Here is a 24830-nt window from a genome sequence, read left to right as displayed (position 1 = left end):
GCCAAATTTTTGCCCACTCACTTAGCCTGTCTATGTCCTTTTGCAGATTTTTTGTGTCCTCCTCACACATTGTTTTTCCTCCTATCTTTGTATCGTCAACAAACTTGGCTATGTTACACTCAGTCCTTTCTTCCAAGTCGTTAATATAGATTGTAAATAGTTGGGGTCCCAACACTGATTCCTACAGCACCCCACTAGTTACTGGTTGCCAACCAGAGAATTTATCCTGACTTTCTGTTCTCTGTTAGCTAATACTCTATCCATGCTAATATATTACCTCCAACCACGTGAACTTTTATCTTGTGCAGTAACCTTTTATGTGGCACCTTGTCAAATGCCTTCTGGAAGTCCAAATGCACCACATCCACTGGTTCCCCTTTATCCACCCTGTTCATTACATCCTCAAAGAACTCCAGCAAATTTAACCAGTTTGTGGATCTTGGGAAGGAAGTAGAAGCGGGCTGTACAGGGTTGGGGAACTATGAGGTTGGTGACTGTGGAGGGAAGATCTTCAGAGGAGATGGAGATCAAAGACGGTCTGGGAAATTATGGCTTGATGTTCAGTAGTGAGGTCATGGTCCAGGGGGAGGTGGTAGGAGGAGGTGTCAGAGAGTTGCCAATCAGCGTCTGCAAGATATAGGTCAGTTCGCCAAACAGCACCATCCTTGTCAGCAGCTTTAATGACAAGGTTGGGGTTGGATGTGAACAAATGGAGTGCTGCAAGTTCAGAGGGAGTTAGGCTGGAGTGAGTGAGGGAAGCAGAGAAATTGAGATGGTCGATGTCCTGTTGGCAGTTGGCAATGAAGTGGTCTAGCAAAGGTAAGAGGCCAGAGGGAGAGGTCCAGGTAGAGCGAGAATTCTGAAAACGGGAGAAAGGGCCAGCTGTGCGGGGGAGGGGGGGGGTGGGGGGGGTGGGGGGGGTGGGGGGGGGGGGGGGAGGGAAGACTCCTGGTCAAAGAAGGAGACAAAGGCAGCGGAAAAAGAGCTCAGCATCGTGCCGAGCTCGAAATTCATTGAAGGTGGGCGTAAGGGGATGAAGCTCTGACCTTTGCTGAGGACTGATTGTTTGGGGTCAGAGAGGGGTAGGTCAGAGGGGATAGTGAAAACACGGCAGGTGGCGAGATTGGAAGGAGGGATGGGATCAGAGGAAAGTGCGAGGGGGGGGGGGAAAAGGTGGTTCCGGAGCAGCGTTGGTGTCCAAAACTACAATGAGCAGCGTCTCGATCACTGTTCTTTAATGTTGTGCTAAAGTAATTTGGACATTCCACTTTTTCCAAAGCATTCATTACATTCTAAGCAAAGTCTGCTCATGTCAGGCAAATTTGTTTTCCTTCCATTTTAAGTGAGTGGGATTGCTTTTTCCTGTAAATTTTAAACGAAGCTGATTTTTTTTGGCCCATATCCAGAAATAGCAGGCTGTGGCTGACATGGGCAGTAACACACTGATTACCAGTGTTAGTTCCTCATTTTAAAATCACCATCAGCACACATGTAGCCAAGTTGCAGCATGCACATCCAGTGTGGTATGCTACCCATGGATAAATCATCTTTTAACAAGGTATATATTACAAACCTGCAATCAGAAAGGAAGTGCAACGTGGCATTCACTTTGTAGGAAGAATCTGTATTTTATCACTCATGCAGTGTGTATGGGAAAACCTGGTACCTAGTTTACTTGAATTAGACATATATTATTCCGTTTTCATTAACCTGTATTTCACAATCTTTGAAGTACAATGCGGCCAAAAACTGAGTTCCTCATCTCATCTGGGACAAAACGGTACAATTTATGGCACATCTTTAGACAAAAATAGTGGTCTCCTGAGCTCCGCAAGAGGTTCTTGGGACTCCCACCCCAATATGCTGTCAAACTCTGCTCCCCGCCAAGCACTAGCTTCACTTTGAAATAGTGAGCTCAAGGATAGAGGCACAGTCCTTGGTAAAGGATACATGGGAGCATCCTTGAGGCAATGTAGGAAGAGAAGAACAAAAGAAATAGGAACAGGAGTAGGCCATACGGCCCCTCGAGCCTGCTCCGCCATTCAATAAGATCATGGACTCAGCTCCACTTCCCTGCCCGCTCCCCATAACCCCTTATCGTTTGAATAAATTTAAGACAGAAATAGACAGTTTCTTAATGTCCCAGCTTCCACAGCTCTGAGGCAGCGAATTCCACAGACTTACAACCAGAAGAAATTCCTCTTCATCTGTTTTAAATGGGCGGCCCCTTATTCAAAGATCATGCTCTCTAGTTCTAGTCTCCCCAATCAATCAGTGAAAACATGCTCTCTGCATCCACTTTGTAAGCCCCCTCATAACCTTATGTGTTTCGATAAGGTCACCTCTCATTCTTCTGAATTCCAATGACTAGAGGCCCAACCTACTCAACCTTTCCTCATAAGTCAACCCCCTCATCCCCAGAATCAACCTAGTGAACCTTCTCTGAACTGCCTCCAAAGCAAGTATATCCTTTAAATATGGAAACCAAAACTGCATGCAGTATTCCAGGTGTGGCCTCACCAATACCTTTTATAGATGTAACAAGACTTCCCTGTTCCTATACTCCATCCCCATTGCACTAAAGGCCAAGATACCATTGGCCTTCCTGGTCATTTGCTGTACCTGCATAATATCCTTTTGTGTTTCATGCACAAGTATCCCCAGGTCCCGCTGTACTGCAGCACTATGCAATCTTTCTCCATTTAAATAAAAACTTGCTCTTTGATTTTTTTCTGCCAGTGCATGACCTCACACTTTCCGACATTATACTCCATCTGCCAAATTTTTGCCCACTCATTTAGCCTTCTATGTCCTTTTGCAGATTTTGTGTGTCCTCCTCACACATTGCTTTTTCTCCCATCTTTGTATCGTCAGCAAACTTGGTTGTGTTACACTCAGTCCCTTCTTCCAAGTCGTTATAGATTGTAAATAGTTGGGGTCCCAGCATTGCTCCCTGCAGTACCCCACTAGTTATTGGTTGCCAACCAGAGAATGAACCATGTATCTCAACTCTCTGGCTAGCTAACAGAAAACAATCCTCTATCCATGCTAATATATTACCCCAACCCCGTGAACTTTTATCTTGTGCAGTAATCTTTTATGTGGCACCTTGTCAAATACCTTCTGGAAGTCCAAATACACCACATCCACTGGTTCACCTTTATCCACCCTGTTCGTTATATCCTCAAAGAACTCCAGCAAATTTGGCAAACATGACTTCCCCTTCATAAATCCATGCTGACTCTGCCTGACTGAATTTTGCTTATCCAATGTCCTGTTACTGCTTCTTTGATAATGGACTCCAATATTTTTACAACCACAGATATTAGGCTTACTGGTCGATAGTTTCCTACTTTTTGTCTGCCTCCTTTTTTAACTAGGGGCGTTACATTTGCAGTTTTCCAATCTGCTGGGACTTCCCCAGAATCCAGAGAATTTTGGTAAATTACAACCAATGCATCCACAATCCCTGCCACCACTTCTCTTAGGACCCTAGGATGCAAGCCATCAGGTCCAGGTGATTTATCTGCCTTTAGTCCCATTATCTTACCGAGTACCTCCTCCTTAGTGATTGTGATAAGAAGAAAATGACATAGAATTTTACAGTACCAAAACAGGCCACTCACCCCAACGGATCTATGCCGGTGTTTATGTTTCACGAGTCTCCTCCCACCTTATCAACATATTCTTCTATTCCTTTCTCCTTCATGTACCTATCTAATTTGATTTCATTATGAATTGTCAGAACTTGCCCACAGGGGGTTTGGCAAACATCGGGGAGGATAGCAAAAGATCTCACTAGTCTGTACATAGGCAGGTTAGCAGAAGGGTCAGACAGGCGGAATTTGCAATTTAATGCTGAAAAATGCGAAGTAATAAAGTTTGAGGATAAACAAGGATTGGGTGTATAAACTCAACAGAAAATGGGAGTGGGACAAATTGGATAACTCAAAAGGGCCAGCACAGGTATGATGGCCTCCTCCTGTACTGTACCATTCTATGATTCTATGAAAGGTGCTGAAGACTTAAGAGCAAACACACAAGTTCTTGAAAGTGCTATTGCAGGCAGATAAACCCATTAAAAAAAAAAACAGCATTTGGGGTTTATAAACAGGGCGAGAGTATGTCCATAGCAGTTATGATACATTTCTTCAATGCAATGATCAGTCTAAATATAGAGCACTGCGTGCACACCATTATAGAAAGCACATTAAAAACAAAAAATATGTACAGCGTAGGATAAGAAATTATAAATCATGGAGATACTTGAGAATTTTGGACTATTTCCACTGGTGCAGAGAAAGCCAATAGTGGTTTTGAAATTATGAAAGGTGTTGATATTAACAATTGAGGCAGAGACGATTGCATCTTTCAAGGGACAAGTGGATAAATGTTTGAAGCAGAGGGAGATAGAGGGCAACAGAGTGACAGTAGGACAGTGAGATTGCTCCATCAGAGAGCCATTACTGATATGATGGGCTGAAGGGCCTCCTCATGCTTTAAACCTCTATTCATAGAATAGCACAGCACAGAAGGAGACCAGTTGGCCCATTGAGTCCACGTCGGCTCTTTCAAAGAGCGATCCAGTTAGCCCCACTCCTCCACTTTCTTCTCCTTCAAGTATTTATCCAACTCCCTTTTGGAAGCTACTATTGAATCAGTTTCCACCACCCTATTGTGTAGTTCTATGTTGAAAGGTCTCACTCCAGCGCTGTATGACTACCATATTACAATTGTCTAAAAATATACATGAAAAGATAAATAAAGTTAAAATATACAGCGAGCGAGAGATACACCAACGTGCAGAGCTGGTGACAGAGGTGATTAAAAGCTCTGTTACATTACAATGGCTCTTTTGCTGTAAAAGTATTGATTTTATCAAGGCATTCCACATTTTGCCAACTTATGAAATATGGAACACGTACTGGTTTTAATCCACAGATTACCATCCACGGTTTCAGAGAACCTTACTACTCACAAGTTAAGTGGACTTCCTCTTAGTACAGGATACTCAATGCTGTTCAACTCGTGTCCATGCAAGCTTCCACACAGTCTTTATAATCATTAATTCATTGTCAAATAATTGCATAAAAAATCTACTCGCTTTTGTAATGAATGGTGAAAGTTAGAAAATAAGTTGAATAATTGAAAACAATCTATAAAACTAGTGAAACTTAAACTTTGTACTTATTTAAGTATCTTCAAAAGCAACAGTAACTGACAAATAGCATTGCAGCACCTCTTAATTAATTGTTTCTTCAAATCATAGAATCACTGCAAAAAAGGCCAGTCATCCCATCAAGCTTGGCTAGGTTTAGCTCAACTGGAGCCAACTACTCTACTCCACTCTCATAGCCCTTTATATATTCTTCCTTCACAAATACTTATCCAATTCATTTTTAGTGAAAGGTAAAGCATTTTATGTTCAAAAAAACTTCTGAATGAAACATAGAAAATAGGTGCAGGAGTAGCATTCGGCCCTTCGAGCCTGCACCGCCATTCAATGAGTTCATGGCTGAACATGCAACTTCAGTACCCCATTCCTGCTTTCTCGTCATACCCCTTGATTCCCCCTAGTAGTAAGGACAACATCTAACTCCTTTTTGAATATATTTAGTGAATTGGCCTCAACAACTTTCTGTGGTAGAGAATTCCACAGGTTCACCACTCTCTGGGTGAAGAAGTTTCTCCGCATCTCGGTCCTAATCCTTACCCCTTATCCTTAGACTGTGACCCCTGGTTCTGGACTTCCCCAACATTAAGAAGAACATAAGAACATAAGAAAAAAGTGTCTTCTAATTTCCTTTATAATTTTTTTAATTCATTCACGGGATGTGGGTATTGCTGGCAAGGCCTTAAGGTGGTGGTGGTGAGCTGGTTTCTTGAACCGCTGCAGTCCATGTGGTGAAGGTACTCCCATAGTGCTGTTAGTTCCAGGATTTTGACTCAGCAAATCCTGGAATGGTGATATATTTCCAAGTTAGGATGGTGTGTGACTTGGAGGGGAACTTGGAGGTGGTGATGTTCCTGTGCACTTGCTGCCCTGGTTCTTCTAGGGGGTAAGAGGTCACGGGTTTGGGAGGTGCTATTGAAGAAGCCTTATTGAGTTGCTGCAGTGCATCGTGTAGATGGTACACACTGCAGCCACAGTGCGCCAGTGCTGGAGGGAGTGAATGTTGAAGGTGGTGGATGGGGTGCCAATCAAGGGGGCTGCTTTGTTCTGGATGGTGTTGAACTTCTTTAGTGTTGTTGGAGCTGTACTCATCCAGGCAAGTGGGGACACACTCCTGATGTGTGGCTTGTAGATGGTGGTAAGGCTTTGGGGAGTCAGGTGAGTCACTCACCACAGAACACCAAGCTTCTGATCTGCTCTTGCAGCCACAGTACGTGTGTGGCTGGTCCAGTTAAGTTTCTGGTCAATAGTGACCCCCAGGATGTTGATGGTGGGGGATTTATGAAGGGCCGAATGGTTTCCCTCATGCTATCATTTAGATGGTTCTTTGAAATTATTATTGGCAAGCTAACAAAATACAAATTATTTTAAAGAAAAAGGCAGCACATGCCATCTCAAAAATCTGCAATGGAAGATTCAAGTATCAAGCACAAAAATTTGCTATCTTTCCCCTCAACAATTTAATCAAATTTCTCAGTTTCTAAAGGCATGGCCTCCTCACACTGCTCTCCAGTTTTGCAGCCATGTGTCCATTATTCATGGCTGAGCCATGATAGCGAGTGTCGACAGGTTATTTGACTGCAGGGCAAATCACAACTGAGCTCGATCTTGCCCTCTCCCTACTTCCACACACAGTGCAATTTAAGGTATTGACACATTTTAAGTCATGACATTGAATACTAAAAAGTTTTAAACATTTTGAAAACCATTAACTGATATTGTAATTGTTATTAATAATCGAGATGCTTTTTTTGAAGTATGTGACCTAAAATATGAAGCTACAGATTTTTGTATTTAAGTTAGTGAAGCATTTTATGCTTTCATCGTGAAACAATAGGACTTTAACTATATATATTTAATGACGTGCAATCACAAAGCCATGTCTTACCTTGTTTTCTCAGCTGCATCTTTACTTCTGTCTCAAGGCCGAGATCCTGAATTTCCTTCTCCACTTGTCCATCATGGTAGATATTGTCTGCCAGCTTATAGTTAGGATCGTGATCAGCTGATTGTGAGAAGGAAAGATTTCTCTTGACGACTGATCCCAGATTTTCCTTGGTCTGTGGGGCTAACACTGGATCCTCACACAGTGCGGAATTCTGCGTTAGTTTTGCCTGGACACCAGGCACAGAGGGTCGAACAGGAGCGGTGACTTGAATCATCTGCGGCTGGGCCACCAGTCTGAACTGGGGCATTTGATGCATGGATACAGAGCTGGGCTCTGCACTCACAGTAGGAGGAAGGAATTCTCCAGACGGATGCATGTTACTGCGCATGGAGGTCATCGAGGCAGCTTGTTTTGATCTTGCCAAGGAAATGGGAGAAGAACTTGCACTTGTTGCATTCTGGCTAATGTGTAATCTTGGCAGTGGTCTTAGTGTAGGGTCAGAGACTGTAATCTGGCTCTCCTGAGTTTTATTCATGGAGTCAACGATATTGTTGGAAAACCAGTGACTAGGCACAGACCTCGTTTCTCGTTGATTTTGTATAGAATTCAAGCGTAAACTGGAGAACGTATCAGCCGAAGTGATCCGTGACTCTCTTTGTCCTATTCTTGTATTTAGAACTTGGCCTGGCATAATGCTTTGTGTCAATGGAGACCTTGCCACAGAATGCAGTGGTGATTTAAGCAATGGATGGGATGATGGTTTGTTCTCCAGAGTATGGTCTTCAGCTATGTGGAGATCAAGAGATGGCATAGAACCATGACTGACTGTGCTTTCAATCACAGAGATCACAGCTCTGTCCACTTCTGAATGGAACATGTTACCCTGGGATGAATATTTCTTCAAAGCTGGAGATGACACATGGTTTGCTTTAATACCAGAATCATTGTATCCCAGTGGACTTTGAAGTGGGCTTGGCAAAGAGTTTAATCTTGAAGATGACTGATATACAAGGCTAGATGTAGAACCATGCAGACTGTCATCAACAAGATCAGGTCTGAAAGACTGAGCAAAGCCATTTGGATTTATTTTGTTTTGGAAAGAGGAGACGCGTGCCAAAGTGGCTGCTGTATTTCCATTCGCTCGGGGAAGTGGCTTGGAACCTTGATTAAAAGACAGACTTGAAGTGACTTTTTTATACTGAACTGAGCCAGAAGCTGGCATGGAACTTGAATTCCTATTGATCCTCGTGTGATACGAAGGTAGAGAGGGCACGCTGGTACCAAAGCTTTCAGTGTCCTTTGATGACAGCACAGATGGACCAGGGGTAAAAGGAGAGTTCAGCGGAGAAATGGATGAAAATGGAGGTCCATCATCTACATCATCAATCTCAAAAGACCGTTTCAGAGCTGTTGATATATAAAAGTAAATATAAATACAGGTGATTTAAAAAAAAATGAAACATTTGAATACTGTAATACGATCATACATTGTAAACAAGTGTCTTGATAGATGCTCAAAACTTGTGTTGAGGACAAGAGACTTCCATCAAAATAGCCTGGACCAGGTTCAAAATGAGATTGCAGAGGGGAAAAGAGCAAAACGCTAATTCATCGTGTCACCCAGTAACTAGCCACAGTGGTACCAGTGAAACAGAACACCTTTAGCAGACATGTTGTAAATGGGAGGACATTTCCAATGAGCTCATTTCTTTTCTGTCACAAGTTTTTGTTAAGAGTACCATCAGGGAATGGTATGTTAATGAACAAGAATTTTAAAAAGTACACTAATAAAGCTCTAGAAGGAAAAAAATGCTTTAAATTGCTCAATGTCAGAGGTAAGCTGCCACAACTCAGCAAAATGGAGAGTTTGTATGCTGTGTGTTTATACCACCCAGACATAAGAAAAGATTTGCATTTATATAGCACCTTTAGTGACCTCAGGACGACCCAAAATACTTTTCAAACTTATTTCATTGGCTGTAGTGTAAGCACTGTTGTAATGTAGGAAATGTGATAAGGTAAATTGGTACATAGGTGCTAAACCTGATCTTCATAATGACTGTACAATAACAGTGTATTTATCAAGTTTAAGTAAACGTAGTAAGTACATACAAAAGTTAAAGTTGAGCCTTAGATAATGTAGGTTTCTCTACAATTAAACAAATTCTCCAGTCCTGAAAGAATTTACTGCAATTTGTCTTCTATGCTCACATTCACATCATGTTGATTAGTGTAACTGTTAAAACGAGAGAAGTCAGACATTATATCCTCTCTTGCCCCACAAACAGCAAAGAGATAATATGCCTCAGCCTGATGCATTACCTCATTGCTGTTTTTCGGATCTTGCTGTGCGCAATTTGGCTGTTGTGTTTTCCACATTACATAACAGTAACTACACTTCAAAAATGTAGTTCACTGGCTGTGAAGTGTTTTGGAATGTCCTGAGGTCATGAAAAGCGCTATATAAATGCAAATCTTTCTTTTTTTCCTCTTTCTGGCACAGTAATTGTGTGTGTGAGACCACCTCAATGCAGTTGGATTCAGAAATTCAATGCAAATTGGTAATTGTGCACAAAAGTAAATGAGAAGTGATTGGAGAAGGCAGTTCAAGAACTACATGAGTGGAGCAAGAGTGATCAACGCAATTTAATACCAACAATTTTCTATTGCATATAGGAAGAAAACAAAAAGTGACGCAAGCACTCCATGAATGCTGTTGAAATAACCAAGGATGGATTTGAAACATCCAGAGACCTTCTTAGATTCAACACGCTACCTGTCCAACCACTATGGAACACTAAAGCAAATAGAAAACAGTAGAATACAAATCAGAGTTTAATTCTCAAACTGCATAATGCTTTCATCAGACCACCCTTTGAATGCCATGTCCAGGTCTGGTTACTGATACATACGGGACATGCATACACCCAACATGTGGTTCAGCAAAGAGCCACATGACTGATCCAGAATGCTTGATTTAAGCATCATCATCATAGGCAGTCCCTCAGAATCGAGGAAGACTTGCTTCCACTCCCAAAGTGAGTTCTTTGATGGCTGAACAATCCGATACGAGAGTCACAGACCCTGTTACAGGTGGGACAGACATTCGTCGAGGGAAGGGGTGGGTGGGGCTGGTTTGCCACACGCTCCTTCCGCTTGACCTCTTCACGCTCTTTGCGTTGAGACTCGAAGAGCTCAATGCCCTCCTGGATGCATTTTCTCCACCTCGGGCGGTCTTCGGCCAGAGTCTCCCAGGTGTCAGTGGTGTTGTCACACTTTACCAGGGAGGTTTTGAAGGTGTCCTTATAACGTTTCTGCTGCCCACCTTTGGCTCGTTTACCCTAAAGCATTTTCTTAGGGACTTGAGCAAGGCTGGACGATGACTTGTTCTCCAGAGCAAGGTCAGTGGACTGAGGTATTCGGAAAGACTAGGGAAACTTGGGTGCCTCCGCTCAAAGCCGAAAAGCCCAAGAAATAATCTTATCAATGTGCATAATCTAATAAATGATATAGATAAGGTAGATCTGAAAAAAACCACAAGAGTAGGACAAGAGGACACAGTTTCAAACTAAGAACCAATCCCAGAATGACTCCACCTGTGTGATAAACAGATGGAATATATTTCAAAGTAGTGAAAAAGCCCGGCAATTGAATATCATGATGGGGAAGAATAGTAGGATCTTTCCAGAAGGATGAGCTAAAATGTGCCAGATTGTCTTCCTCATCCAGTGATCAAGAAGCAGCAACACAGGCCGAGATTTGATTAACCTCAGCGGGTCTGGAGCAGCTGCTGTTGTTGGTGGGTCACAGCCCCGCTGCTGGCTCTAGTCCACTGCCCAGAACAAACTTACCTCAATAGGGCTTGTTTAGCCCATCCAGTGCGTTTCCTGGCCTAATTAGAAGGAGCAGGTCTGGTGACGCCATTCATGAGCCGGTTTCCTTAAAGGGGCCAGGGCCACCTTACTTTTGACATTTGTGCAGTCAGTGTTCCATAGCATTGAGGTGCGGCAAATACTGACAATCACAGCAAAGAGGCACAGAGCTGCACCCAGGTTCTCCGATGACTCCCTCCAGAGTCAGAGCACGCAGGGGGGTCCTCTTTCCTTCCGATGGGCTAAAGAGACTTCCCCAGGAGACCAATACAGCCTGGTTGCACATTGCAGAGGAGGTCACAAGCAGGGATGTGGTCATGAGGGCCTGGGTGTAGTGATGCAAATCTTTCAATGATCTTGGTAGATCACGAAACGTTAGTACAAAGCCACACTCACCTACATCCTACTGTGCCTCTCATCACATCCCCATCACTCTGCCTTCCCTACTCCTGCACATCCTTATTCTCACCAACATACCTTGCATCTCCACCCATCCCTCTATCTATATTATCACATCCCCATCTCAGTAGCCACCCCTCACACTCACCCTCATCCTAGGGTAATCATACCAACTAACAACACACAAGCATGGGCTTGGGTGTTTTATCCAATGTTCATGTAAAGTTTCTGTTAATGTGTTGTCAAACATTGAAACCTATATTTTGAACACTTTGCGTTCTTTGAAAGATGCACACAAATCTGTCCACCTTTCAAAGTAGCTGAGTGAGTTGCAGTGAATGGCGACACATAATGGTTCCCCCTGAAATGGTGGCGAGTGTGAAAGGAATGGCTTGGACATTGTAGGGATGCTTTTTGGAGTTGGTGTGGGGTGGTGCCAACCTGGTGCATTATGTGGCAGCCAAGGTGTACAGTGTCAAGTGAAGTAAATCTGGCCACTGTGAGGCCATCCCTGGCAGCAATGTGCTCGGGTGCTGATGCCCTCTGTCCTGTGCAGGATCAGATGATTGCAGAGAAGGTTGGTGTTGTTGTTGGTGCTGTTGGTGTGCCTGGTGCTGCTGGTGTTGGGGCTGATCGTGGTCAGATTCTAAGGACCAAGGTGAGACAGTATAAAGGGCACCCATGCTGATGGAACAGATGGTAGATGACACAAGCATTCTGTGAATGATGATGGAGTTCTTCCAATGAGGTGCGAGTGGATGGAGAGTGGAAAGACTGCAGCCTGCAGAATCTGCACTGGAAATAGACTGAGAAACAGCTTCTGCCTGAGCAAAGTGAAGACCTTTCAGTTGGGAGCTTTTATTGTACATTTGAAGTTGTCAAGTAATCAGCTGGAGCAATGGCCACTGAACTCACAGCTCAGGTTGACAGACATGATCCCCGAACAGCATTGGTCCAGTGCCCATGCATTTAAAGTCAAAAGGTAAGTTAAAAAAGCCCGTTAACCATCTGTCAACTAGTTGGTAATGATTCCAATTGGGTCGCCCTCTGCTGCCAGTTGGGTTTGCTCAGCATTTGCAGACCAGACATTGGGAAGGCGTGTTGCAGCGGGTTCCCAACCCAGTATAAAAAAAAAAGTTTCCCACCGACTTGCCACTGATTACCATCACAAAATCTCAGCCACAGACTGGGAAATTCACAATCAGGTTTCACCAGATGAGGAGATGCCAGTGTAGGCTGGGTTAGCAGCAAAGGCAAAACACCAAATTAAGGAAACAGGAATATAGTGATTCCATTTCAAGCCTATAAATCGGCCACTAGTCAGACACACACACACACACACACACACACACACACATTTAATCCAACTGAGATAAATCAGGTGAATGGTTGCACAATTCACATACGAAATGACCTCAGCAATTTCCAAACCACGTGCAATGTACATAAATCTGCAGAGTAAAGCCGCCCTTAAATTCAGTGTCTCCAGCTTAGATGGGCCACGTTGCGGAATGTGGGTAATCTAAATGAAATGCTGCACCATGGGGTACTCTGCAGTTTTTTTTTAATTTGAGATGCAGTGTTGGGAATGGTTACAATTCAGTTAAAACATTAATGATTTCAGCCAGGATAAAGCAAAATTAGCTCAAGTTCCCACTCCTGATCACTATCCAGTGATCCCAGCTGTAAATTATTCTTGCTGGGCATTGGGTGAGAACAGGGCCCAACTCACCTGCGATGCACACTATACTGGAATAACCTGCTGACAATCTCTGCCTAGGTTCACACATGAAGAATCACAAAGCACTGGAAGGGCAAACCATAAAACCTTTCAGCTGGAATCATTTTGACTTTGGGAGATAATGGAAAATCAGGCAATATCGAATCAGCCACCCGTTATACAGCTCTCCCGATATTCATTTCCATTAATGTCAACCCTTTGACAAAACTGCACTTTCCCCTCCACCCCCCTATTGCAGAAAGCCCTTTAACTGATTCAGTCCGACTGCCCAGAACTCACTGCCGCTGCATTTCCATTTCTTTACACATTTCTTTTACCTTTAAAAGCTTTCTGAAACCCTATTTTTTTCCAACCAACCATACCCAATTCTCCCATCATGGCTCGGCACACATTTCTTTATTTATTCTTAATTACTTATTTCCCCCTCCCCCTCTGTAAAGGATGTTTTCAACAATAAATGTTTGTTCTTATAGCTGCTTAAGTGGTCATCTGCAATATTTTATGTTGTCAGTAGCCTAAAAGCACAGCAAGTTGTACCCCCGCCTCTGAAGCAGAGGCTTGCAAGGTCAAGTACTCAAACAGCTCATCATTCTGGTCTAGTTACCACAGCTGGGGCTATACCATAGGATTCTTGGTTGTCAAAGCTGCCCTAGTCCGCCTCACCCGGCTGCAGGCTGTTCATGAAACAGAATTAGAAAATAGGTGCAGGAGTAGGTCATTCGGCCCTTCGAGCCTGCACCACCATTCAATAAGATCATGGCTGATCATTCCCTCAGTACCCCTTTCCTGCTTTCTCTCCATATCCCTTCATCTCCTTAGCCGTAAGGGCCATAATCTAACTCCCTCTTCAATATATCCAATGAACTGGCATCAACAACTCTGCGGCAGGGAATTCCACAGGTTAACAACTCTCTGAGTGAAGAAGTTTCTCCTCATCTCAGTCCTAAATGGCCTACCCCTTATCCTAAGACTGTGTCCCCTGGTTCTGGACTTCCCCAACATTGGGAACGTTCTACTCGCATCTAACCTGTCCCGTCCTGTCAGAATCTTGCATGTTTCTCAGATCCCCTCTCATCCTTCTAAATTCCAATGTATAAAGGCCCAGTTGATCCAGTCTACCCTCATATGTCAGTCCTGCCATCCCTGGAATCAGTCTGGTGAACCTTCGCTGCACTCCCTCAATAGTAAGAACGTCCTTCCTCAGATTAGGAGACCAAAACTGAACACAATATTCCAGGTGAGATCTCACCAAGGCTCTGTACAATTGCAGTAAGACCTCCCTGCTCCTATACTCAAATCCCTTAGCTATGAAGGCCAACATACCATTTGCCTTCTTCACCGCCTGCTGTACCTGTATGCCAACTTTCAATGACTGATGTACCATGACACCCAGGTCTCGTTTCACCTTCCCTTTTCCTAATCTGCCGCCATTCAGATAATATTCTGTCTTCGCGCTTTTGCCCCCAAAGTGGATAACCTCACATTTATCCACATTATAATGCATCTGCCATGCATTTGCCCATTCACCTAACCAAGTCACCCTGCAGCCTCCTAGCATCTCTCACAGCTCACACCGCCGTCCAGTTTAGTGTCATCTGCAAACTGGGAGATATTACACTCAATTCCTTCATCCAAAGCATTGATGTATATTGTAAAGAGCTGGGGTCCCAGCACTGAGCCCTGCGGCACTCCACTCGTCACTGCCTGCCATTCTGAAAAGGACACATTTATCCCGACTCGCTGCTTCCTGTCTGCCAACCAGTTCTCTATCCACGTCTGTATATTACCCCCAATACCATGTGCTTTGATTTTGCACACCAATCTCGTGTGGGGCCTTGTCAAAAGCCTTTTGAAAGTCCAAATACACAACAGCCACTGGTTCGCCCTTGTCCACTCTACTAGTTACATCCTCAAAAAATTCCAGAAGATTTGTCAAGCATGATTTCCCCTTCATAAATCCATGCTGACTTGGACTGATCCGGTCACTGCTTTCCAAATGCGCTGCTATTTCATCCTTAATAATTGATTGCAACATTTTCCCCACTACTGATGTCAGGCTAACAGGTCTATAATTACCCACTTTCTCTCTCCCTCCCTTTTTAAAAAGTGGTGTTACATTAGCTACCCTCCAGTCCATAGGAACTGATCGAGTCAATAGACTGTTGGAAAATGATCACCAATGCATCCACTATTTCTAGGGCCACTTCCTTAAGTATTCTGGGATGCAAACTATCAGGCCCTGGGGATTTATCGGCCTTCTATCCCATCAATTTCCCCAACACAATTTCCCGCCCAATAAGGATATCCTTCAGTTCATCCTGCTCACTAGATCCTCGGTCCCCTAGTACTTCCGGCAGGTTATTTGTGTCTTCCTTCATGAAGACAGAACCAAAGTATTTGTTCAATTGGTCTGCCATTTCTTTGTTCCCCATTATAAATTCACCTGAATCCGACTGCAAGGGACCTATGTTTGTCTTCACTAATCTTTTTCTCTTCACATATCTATAGAAGATTTTGCAGTCAGCTTTTATGTTCCCTGCAAGCTTCCTCTCCTTAATTAAACCTTTTGTCCTCTTCTGCTGAATTCTAAATTTCTCCCAGTCCTCAGGTTTGCTGCTTTTTCTAGCCAATTTATATGCCTCTTCCTTGGATTTAATACTATTCTTAATTTCCCTTGTTAGCCACAGTTGAGCCACCTTCCCAGTTTTATTTTTTACTCCAGACAGGGATGTACAATTGCTGAAGTTCATCCATGTGATCTTTAAATGTTTGCCATTGCTTATCCACCGTCAACCCTTTAAGTATCCTTTGCCAGTCTATTCTAGCCAATTCATGCCTCATACCGTCGAAGTTACCTTTCCTTAAGTTCAGGACCCTAGTTTCTGAATTAGCTGTGTCACTCTCCATCTTAATAAAGAATTCTACCATATTATGGTCACTCTTTCCCAGGAGTCTCGCACAAGATTGCTAATTAGTCCTTTCTCATTACACTTCACCAGGGCTAGGATGGCCAACTCTCGAGTTGGTTTCTTGACATATCGGTCCAGAAAACCATCCCTAATACACTCCAGGAAATCCTCCTCCACCGCATTGCTACCAGTTTGGTGAGCCCAATCAATATGTAGATTAAAGTCACCCATGATAACTGCTGTACCTTTATTGCATGCATCCCTAATTTCTTGTTTGATGCAGTCCCCAACCTCACTACTACTGTTTGGTGGTCTGTACACAACTCCCACTAGCGTTTTCTGCCCCTTGGTATTCCGTAGCTCCACCCATACCGATTCCACATCATCCAAGCTAATGTCCTTTCTTACTATTGCATTAATTTCCTCTAACCAGCAATGCCACCCTGCCTCCTTTTCCTTTGTCTATCCTTCCTAAATGTTGAATAGCCCTGGATGTTGAGTTCCCAGCCTCGGTCACCCTGGAGCCATGTCTCTGTGATGTCAATTACATCATACCCGTTAACTGCTATCTGCGCAGTTAATTCATTCACCTTATTCCGAATACTCCTCGCATTGAGGCACAGAGCCTTCAGGCTTGTCTTTCTAACACACTTTGCCCCTTTAGAATTTTGGCGTAATGTGTCCCTTTTTGCCTTAGGTTTCTCTGCCCTCCACTTTTAACTTTTCTTCTGCCCCCATTCTACTTTCCTCTGCCTCCCTGCATAGGTTCCCATCCCCCTGCCATATTAGTTTAACGCCACCCCAACAGCACTAGCAAACACTCCCCCTAGGACATTGGTTCCGGTCCTGCCCAGGTGCAGACCGCCCGGTTTGTACTGGTCCCACCTCCCCCCAGAACCGGTTCCAATGTCCCAGGAATGTGAATCCCTCCCTTGTGTACCACTCCTGAAGCCACATATTCATCTGAGCTATCCTGCGATTCCTACTCTGACTAGCATGTGGCACTGGTAGCAATCCTGAGATTACTACTTTTGAGGTCCTACTTTTTAAATTTAGCTCCTAGCTCCCTAAATTTGTCTTGTAGGACCTCATCCTGTTTTCTACCTATATTGTTGGTACCTATATGCACCACGACAACTGGCTGTTCACCCTCCCTTTTCAGAATGCCCTGCACCTGCTCAGAGACATCCTTGACCCTTGCACCAGGGAGGCAACATACCATCCTGGAGTCTCGGTTGCAGCCACAGAAATGTCTATCTATTCCCCTTACAATCGAACCCCCTATCACTATTGCTCTCCCACTCTATTTCCTGTCCTCCTGTGCAGCAGAGCCGCTCACGGTGCCATGAACTTGGCTGCTGCTGCCCTCCCCTGATGAGTCATCCCCCTCAACAGTACCCAAAGTGGTGTATCGGTTTTGCAGGGGGATGATCGCAGGGGACCCCTGCACTGCTCTTTCTGTTGGTCATCCAATGCCTATCTGGCAGTGTACCCTTTACCTGCGGTAAGACCAACTCACTAAACGTGCTATTCACGTCATTCTCAGCATTGTGCAAGCTCGAGTGAATCCACCTGCAGCTCCAGTGCAGCAATGCGGTCCGTCAGGAGCTGCAGCCAGATGCACTTCCCGCATACGTAGTTCTCAGGCACACCGGAAGAGTCCCCGACTTCCCACATAGAGGAGGAGCAGAACATGTGTCCGCATTGTCCTGCCATGACTTAACCCTTAGATAAACTTAAATTGGCAACAATGCTAAATGTTACTGATATAGAAAAGAAAAAAGAAAAACTACTTACCAATCACCAGCCAATCACTTACCCCTTTGGCTGTGACATCACCTTTCGATTTCTTTCTACTTTTTTGCCTCCCTGCTGCAGCTGCATTGGCTAGCCTCTTGTAGAACTCACCAACGCTGCCGCTCCGCCTCCCAACTCCCTGCTGGGCCTCACGACGACGCTGGCCTCTTGTAGGCCTCACCAACTATTCATAGTTTAAATAAGTTATTCTGACCAACCCATCCCTCAGCTCAGTGGTTGAGCAGACAAAACAAAAGACTAAAAAACAAATTTGTAGAACACTACGGAGCTGGGTAAAAGGCTTTATTAGTAACCTAATAAAGTTTTAGTCTAGTTCTATAAGAAGATCATTGGTTTGCTGAATTCGGAAAACTAACAACAAATGGTCCGAGCATGGATATTCCTCACCAAAAATAGCCACGGAAAAATATATAAATTTAAATTTCCTTCGTGTTCCTTTCCTAATACATAGGCATAAACAGTCTGGCGTTTCACAGTACCATGATGATTTCAACAATTATTACACTGGCTACGTTCAGACTGGCCTATGATTTACCACATGACAGAAGCCTTAAACCACCCTTACAATATGCCATCCATGTTTTACTACAGACACGCACTGCATCGTCATTCATTCTTGGCACTTTACACCATTTAGAAACATACTGTGTGCAACTTTACAACTTTTTTTTTCCTGTGGCGTCATTTGTCTTGCTCGGAGAACCTATCACTAATGACGACTGTGCACACAGTCTGACAGGTCAAAGTGTTGGAGGTCAGTAATTAGTAAGTCCAGTATTAGCTCATAAGGAATTCATAGTGTCTGCAGCTAGAAACAGCAATGTGATTGTGAAACCGAAGATGAATAGGAAGGCTTCTAACCACAGCATACATCTGTTTGGGGCACCATGTAGTAAAAGGACAAAACAGAAATAGGAAACGTCTAGTTTATCTATTCAAACCTAAGGCAAGTCAGGACAGAACAGCATAGGTTCTTCGTTACCAGTCTGCAAACGTTGCCCCGTGGATTTCTTTTAAACAGTGTAATTAATTCAAAATTAATTCAGACAACGAACAAGGAACTCAGTTCAAACAAAGTATGTATATCCAATTAGTGTAATGAACCATAATTGTTAAGACTAGCATCTCAAAACATTCCCTAAAAAGATACAAAACAAAAGGTGGTTATGTCGGAAATCTGAGCAGTGTAATTTAGCCCAACTATCAATTTTGCTAACATGTTTAACCCTATTTAATTGTTGACAGTAATAATGGAATCAAAAAACAAATGCGGATCCTTTTTTCATATAAAAAAAACTAAGCACACAGGCATCCATCCGTTGCGTGATATTAAGTTTATAGACATCTATTAGATGACATTAAATTTGTAAATATTTGGCTGAACCTTTTATTAGTTTGCAAAAAGATATGAATTTTGTCAAACTTAAATCTACATTTTTCAGGTTTGAAAGTGTGAGATTACATTGAACGTTTTTGAAAGTAGCTTACATTTTACACTAACAAAAAGGTAACTGTGTAATAAAGTTACAGCAGGCCGTACTCTGAATAAAGTTCTCCCCCATACATCACAGGTCAGAGTCCACATCAGCAAACCCACACAAGGCAAGATCATGCACCTGCCCTTTAAAATAGTTCGGAGTATAGTGCCCATCTTAGTCATCAAACTCCCTAACCCTTAGTTCAACAAAACCACCTCAGGAAGTTTCAACCACACCATTTTTAAATACTCTGCTAAAGAGCAAAAAAAACTTTAGAACTTACTTTTGGTAAATATACATTTTCTATCAAGACAAAGTGGCCATTTTCAATCTTGCAACATCAACACTATGTTCAAAGGGTAGAGTTAGTAATCTGTGTATATACCAACAGAAAGCTTTTACCGAACTGAACAGTTTTTATAATTTATAATGGAAGTAACTTTTCGGTACCATTAAAAAGTAATCACCTTTAAATTACTGAGCTCACGTGAGTGCTCATAGATACATGATGGACAGGTTTCAGCCTGCCTAATATGGAAATAACCAAGGGCTACATTTTTTTTTGTTGAAAAATAAAATTCAATTCTTTATAAATTACGTATGATTCACTAACGAAATAGCAGGGAGACACGATTTTTGAAATGACTAGTTTCAAGTGGTACAATTTTGTTAGTGGGCATAATCAAACACTCAGTTGGTCAAGTTGCCCCTGTAATAATTCATCTTCCAACACTTCTCAAACAGCCAAGCATAAAAAGAAGAAAAGTTTGTGAACCTAGCTCTGGAATGCGCAATACTTTTGCGAAATGACAGAGCTGCAAGGTCGTAAAGCCTATTACACGTCGATTTCCCCAAGCTCATTTTTGAATGGAATCTATTCACAGAACAGCTTAAACCTGAACTAACACTGGCACTTTCTACACCATGCAAGCCAACTTTCTCGCTAGAATAGGCAAATATAGAAAAATCTGGTCATAATAACATAATGATAAAAAGTCGTGTCAGATTTAGTGAACAATATGATTTAATGATGTAACAAGTTAGCCTTCATTGAACATTTACAGCCACCTGGTCCAAACAGGTCTCGCATCCCCTCTGTAAATAGAAGCTCACTAAATGACAAGGTCACACATCAATTTTAGTGACACTGAAAGAATTCATTCATTCTCAAAACACATGTTTTTGAAAATCTTTGGGCTAAATGATATTATATTTGCATGCTTGTGTTGCATTTGACAGAATACCTAAAATAGTACTTTATTGCACTGTGACGTACAGTAGTGTTGCCATGAAAAAAAACTTTAGGGAATAATCTTTTAATAGAAAAACTGCAGAGCAAAAGGACTGAAGTTTGTTGCAAGGTAAATCATTTTGTTTTGTCTATGAAAGGGGCAAGTTATTGTTGTGGCTTAACTTCTTGCAGATGGAGAAAGGAGACACACTGAGTTATGACTCCATGAATTATTCAACATCACAAGAAACATCCATCTTATCTTTCTCTGAAGCAAGACAAAGTTAACTTTTTGATTTCTAGGGCCATTTGAATTGAATGATGGCTTTACATTTATGGGTGTCTCCGGCTTGAGGTTTTAAGGGTAATGGGGTGGGGGGCATTACCTGGATTAAGGAAAAGGATTGAGAGAAATTCTGGCTGACCTCCTGTGGCACTGCTCACATGTACTCTGCAGTAAGAAAGATAGGGCTCAATTTTCCCCAATGGCGTTTTTTTGCATACTGCAAGAGTTACACCCGTTTTCTTTTGGCCCCGACTACTCCACAAAATTAACTAGCAAGTTTCTCCATTCTATTTTTTGAATTTGGTGCCGCGCAGCCTGTCCTTTAGCTCCAGAGGGGTGGAGCCTAATGTCTGTGCCGAAAAAATGATGCCCTCCCTTCTGCGCATGCATGAAAAAAAAAGGACTTTTTTGACGTGATTGCTATGGGCGCACATGCCCAATATAGCTCCCGGTCTGCATTCAGCCATTTTTAAAGAGCTAGTTGTGTGTGAGAACTTTAATTCTCATTAGAAAAATCAGAGTTGCAATACAAGATGCAACGCGGCTCAAGGACCAAGAATTTCTTACACTAACCAGTGCCTTCACTTCATCCTGTAATTGAGGCCAGATGACACGAGCTGGACACCAGCAGAGGTCACATAAAAATTTCACCAAAAGAAAAGAAGAAACGCTGGAACCAACTTTCAGAAGATTACTGTGCAATGGTGACCACCCAGAGGTCTGAGGCCAGTGCAAAAAGTGGCAGGACTTGTCAAGTAGTTAGTGCAAGTAATATTTTCATTTATTCAATGGAATTGCAATTGTAAATGCAACCATCTGTCTATGCCTCAACCAGCGGAAAGACACCCTCTCTAAAAAGTTATATTTTCATCTTTGCAGAGGAAGATGGCACACAACAAAAGGGAAAGAACTCGAACAGGAGGAGGCCCGGCAAATCTGCACCCACTGACACCATTGGAAGACAGGGTCGCTGCTTTACCCACTGACACACTTGGAAGATAGGGTCGCTGCTTTGATGGGCCCCGTCTGGAGAAAAACAACCACCACTGCACAAGCTGGGCCCCACACTCGAAGGAGAGGGTAAGTGCTGCAAATTCCAGAGTCTGGATTTCCTAAATGTTAAGTACTGCATGGGGTAGATGCTCTGAAGTACTATATCTGAAGTGCCATGGATGCATGCTAGATATATGTATACATATATAACCCATCCACCTACACTGAAACTTTATAAATAGCCCAAGGGGTTTGTGGCACATGTAATATCGAACAAAAGAAATGTGATTACTGAAGGATCCCAAGCAAAACACTGGTAAAAGCATGTGGAAAGCACTTTCTTATATACGGATGTGGTTTGATGAACAAAAGGCAAACTTTACTTTATAAAAGCCAAACGCCAAATTACAAGGTGGGCGATGAAAGCTTTTGATGCTTGACAGAGAAAACAAAAATAGACCCACCGTAAATCACACCCGCATATCAATTCTTTGTCCGCTATTTTAACAGTCCTTACTTATATAAACTAAATGGGCCAAGAACTGTATCCGAATAGCACACAAAGGAATTTTACAAAACATGCAGTTATCAGTATGTTAAACCCCAGAATTAATAATTACAACTTTTTGCTTTATTTTGAAGGCTGATTTAATAGATAAACATTGTGTTCTGCATTTCACTCCAACTTAAGATGTTTCACCCTTGTGGGAATATGCACTATTATTAGCTTTACAGACACTTTAAAACCCACAAACAGCATTTGTTTACACTGTATTACAAACATCAAGAGGAAACTTACAACTGCAATTCAAAGGTTAAAGTTCAATATGATCCAGGCAGATCAGAAAAGGTGTCAAAACAAGCCAATGCATCATATGTGGTCTTGACATATAGCTTGCAGTGGAGTGGGGTATGCTTGACTCATAAAAAGGCACACATTTAACTTTCATGCACTATTCTCTATAGCTAAGGTACCTATTCCTGGAGCAAACATAGTGGCAACAGGCAGTATTTATAGAGCTGAAGTAAAAATCATGAACAATTGAGCAAAGCTCAACTTGAATTGGAGTGTAAATGCAACACTGATGGCGCTATTCTCTCTTAACCGTATATCTGTGCCCGTCATTCATCTTTAGGAGCTTCGTTGGGGTCCGCTCTTCCCCAAAAGTTTCTAACTTGGCGAGAAAAGCAGTATCTGCCCATCGGAGAACTTCACATCTTTGTGCTTTCTGCACCTCCTCTGGAAAGGAAAATGCCCCATACCTGAAACTGCAACATCGGACTCCCACCTCTAACCAGCTGCTGCTCTTGCTAATGATTTTAACCAACATTTTTCTCCAGTATGTTTACTTGTCTAATAATTATTCGTCTCTCCCAACTGTCTTTTCTAATAGATTTGCACCACATGAAATAAAAAAAAAGTGACCACATTTTTGGTTGATTTTGTCTTAGTGAGATGCAATGTTCTTGGTCAAAATCTTCCAGAAACAGTGTAGTTTGGGTCAAACTCTGAGGCTGTTAATGGCTTCATAGATTTTTTTTTTTTAAAACCATACTCTTCTTAGTTGGGATCTACATGATACTCCAGCACTCAGTAAGTGCAGGGAGGAGGGCTACAGCCAGTGTGTCAAGAGTCAGCCATGATAACTTTACAATTACAGCAATTCCAGCACCTTCACTTCTAGCAAATGTATTCAGTGCATGAGTGCTGACAGCTATCATGAGTATGCAAAGATTCTCCTTAACTACTGGCGTTGCAGGAGATATTTTATACACACACATATATACTTCTGTTAAGTGGACTGTTATCTACAATGTGTGCAGAATGCCTTCTCAAGAAACTCAATCAGGTTGTACAGTTACATAATTACTACTATGTGAACCCCGGCAGTGCAACTAGAAGCCTAACTTAGCATTACACACTGGAAAGATTTTATAAGTGCCTTATACATAGACGTCAGTGAAATAATCCGAGCAATATCATACTGATGCAATTTTTTATTTATTCTATTCCTTTTTTGTTCAGTGCTTCAGTCGGCGAGAGGCGGAGCCGGGAGATCGAGGCGGCCAACTTAAGGCCCAACTTCGAGGAGGCGTGGCTTGTGCAGCTGCAGCAGGGAGGCAAATAAGTAGAAAGAAATCAAAAGGTGACGTCACAACCAAGGGGGTAAGTGATTGGGAAGTAGCTTTTCTTTTATCAGCAGGTAACTTTCAGCATTGTTGTTGCCAAATTAAGTTAATCTAAGGGTTAAGTCATGGCAGGATAGCTCGGACACATGTTATGCTCCTCCTGTACTATGTGGGAAGTCAGGGACACTTCCATGTGTCCCTGACGACTACGTGTGCGGGAAGTGTATCGGCCTCCAGCTCCTGACGGACCGCATTGCGGAACTGGAGATGCAGGTGGATTCACTCTGGAGCATGCACGATGCTGAGAATGATATGAATAGCCCATTTAGTGAGTTGGTCTTACCGCAGGTAAAGGGTCCACAGCCAGATAGGGAATGGAAGACCAACAGGAAGAGCAGTGCAAGGAAGATAGTGCAGGGATCTCCTGCGGTCATCCCCCTGCAAAACAGATACACCTCTTTGAGTACTGTTGAGGGGGATGACTCATCAGGGGGGAGCAGCAGCAGCCAAGTTCATGGCACCATGGCTGGCTCTGCTACACAGGAAAAAAAGAGAGAGTGGGAGAGCGATAGTGATAGGGGATTCAATTATAAGGGGAATAGATAGGCATTTCTGCGGCCGCAACCGAGACTCCAGGATGGTATGTAGCCTCCCTGGTGCAAGGGTCAAGGATATCTTGGAGCGGGTGCAGGACATTCTGAAAAGGGAGGGTGAACAGCCAGTTGTCGTGGTGCATATAGGTACCAACGATATAGGTAAAAAACTGGATGAGGTCCTACGAGACAAATTTAGGGAGCTAGGACCTCAAAAGTAGTAATCTCAGGATTGCTACCAGTGCCATGTGCTAGTCAGAGTAGGAATAGCAGGATAGCTCAGATGAATATGTGGCTTAAGCAATGGTGCAGAAGGGAG

General features: G+C 42.9%; 1 protein-coding gene across 1 annotated transcript in view; it reads right to left on the bottom strand.

Annotated features, from left to right (window-relative positions):
• Window positions 1–24830, bottom strand: part of septin12 (septin 12) — a 429590-nt gene that overhangs the window by 381716 nt on the left and 23044 nt on the right. Inside the window, exon 3 of the mRNA XM_070901064.1 lies at window positions 7062–8468. Within this exon, the coding sequence (XP_070757165.1) occupies window positions 7062–8468 (1407 nt within the window). The remainder of the gene's footprint in view (window positions 1–7061; window positions 8469–24830) is intronic.

This window comes from Pristiophorus japonicus, chromosome 15 (assembly GCF_044704955.1).
Source record: "Pristiophorus japonicus isolate sPriJap1 chromosome 15, sPriJap1.hap1, whole genome shotgun sequence".
In the NCBI taxonomy this organism is placed as follows: Eukaryota; Metazoa; Chordata; class Chondrichthyes; family Pristiophoridae; genus Pristiophorus; species Pristiophorus japonicus.
This window is presented reverse-complemented; position numbering and strand designations above follow the sequence as displayed.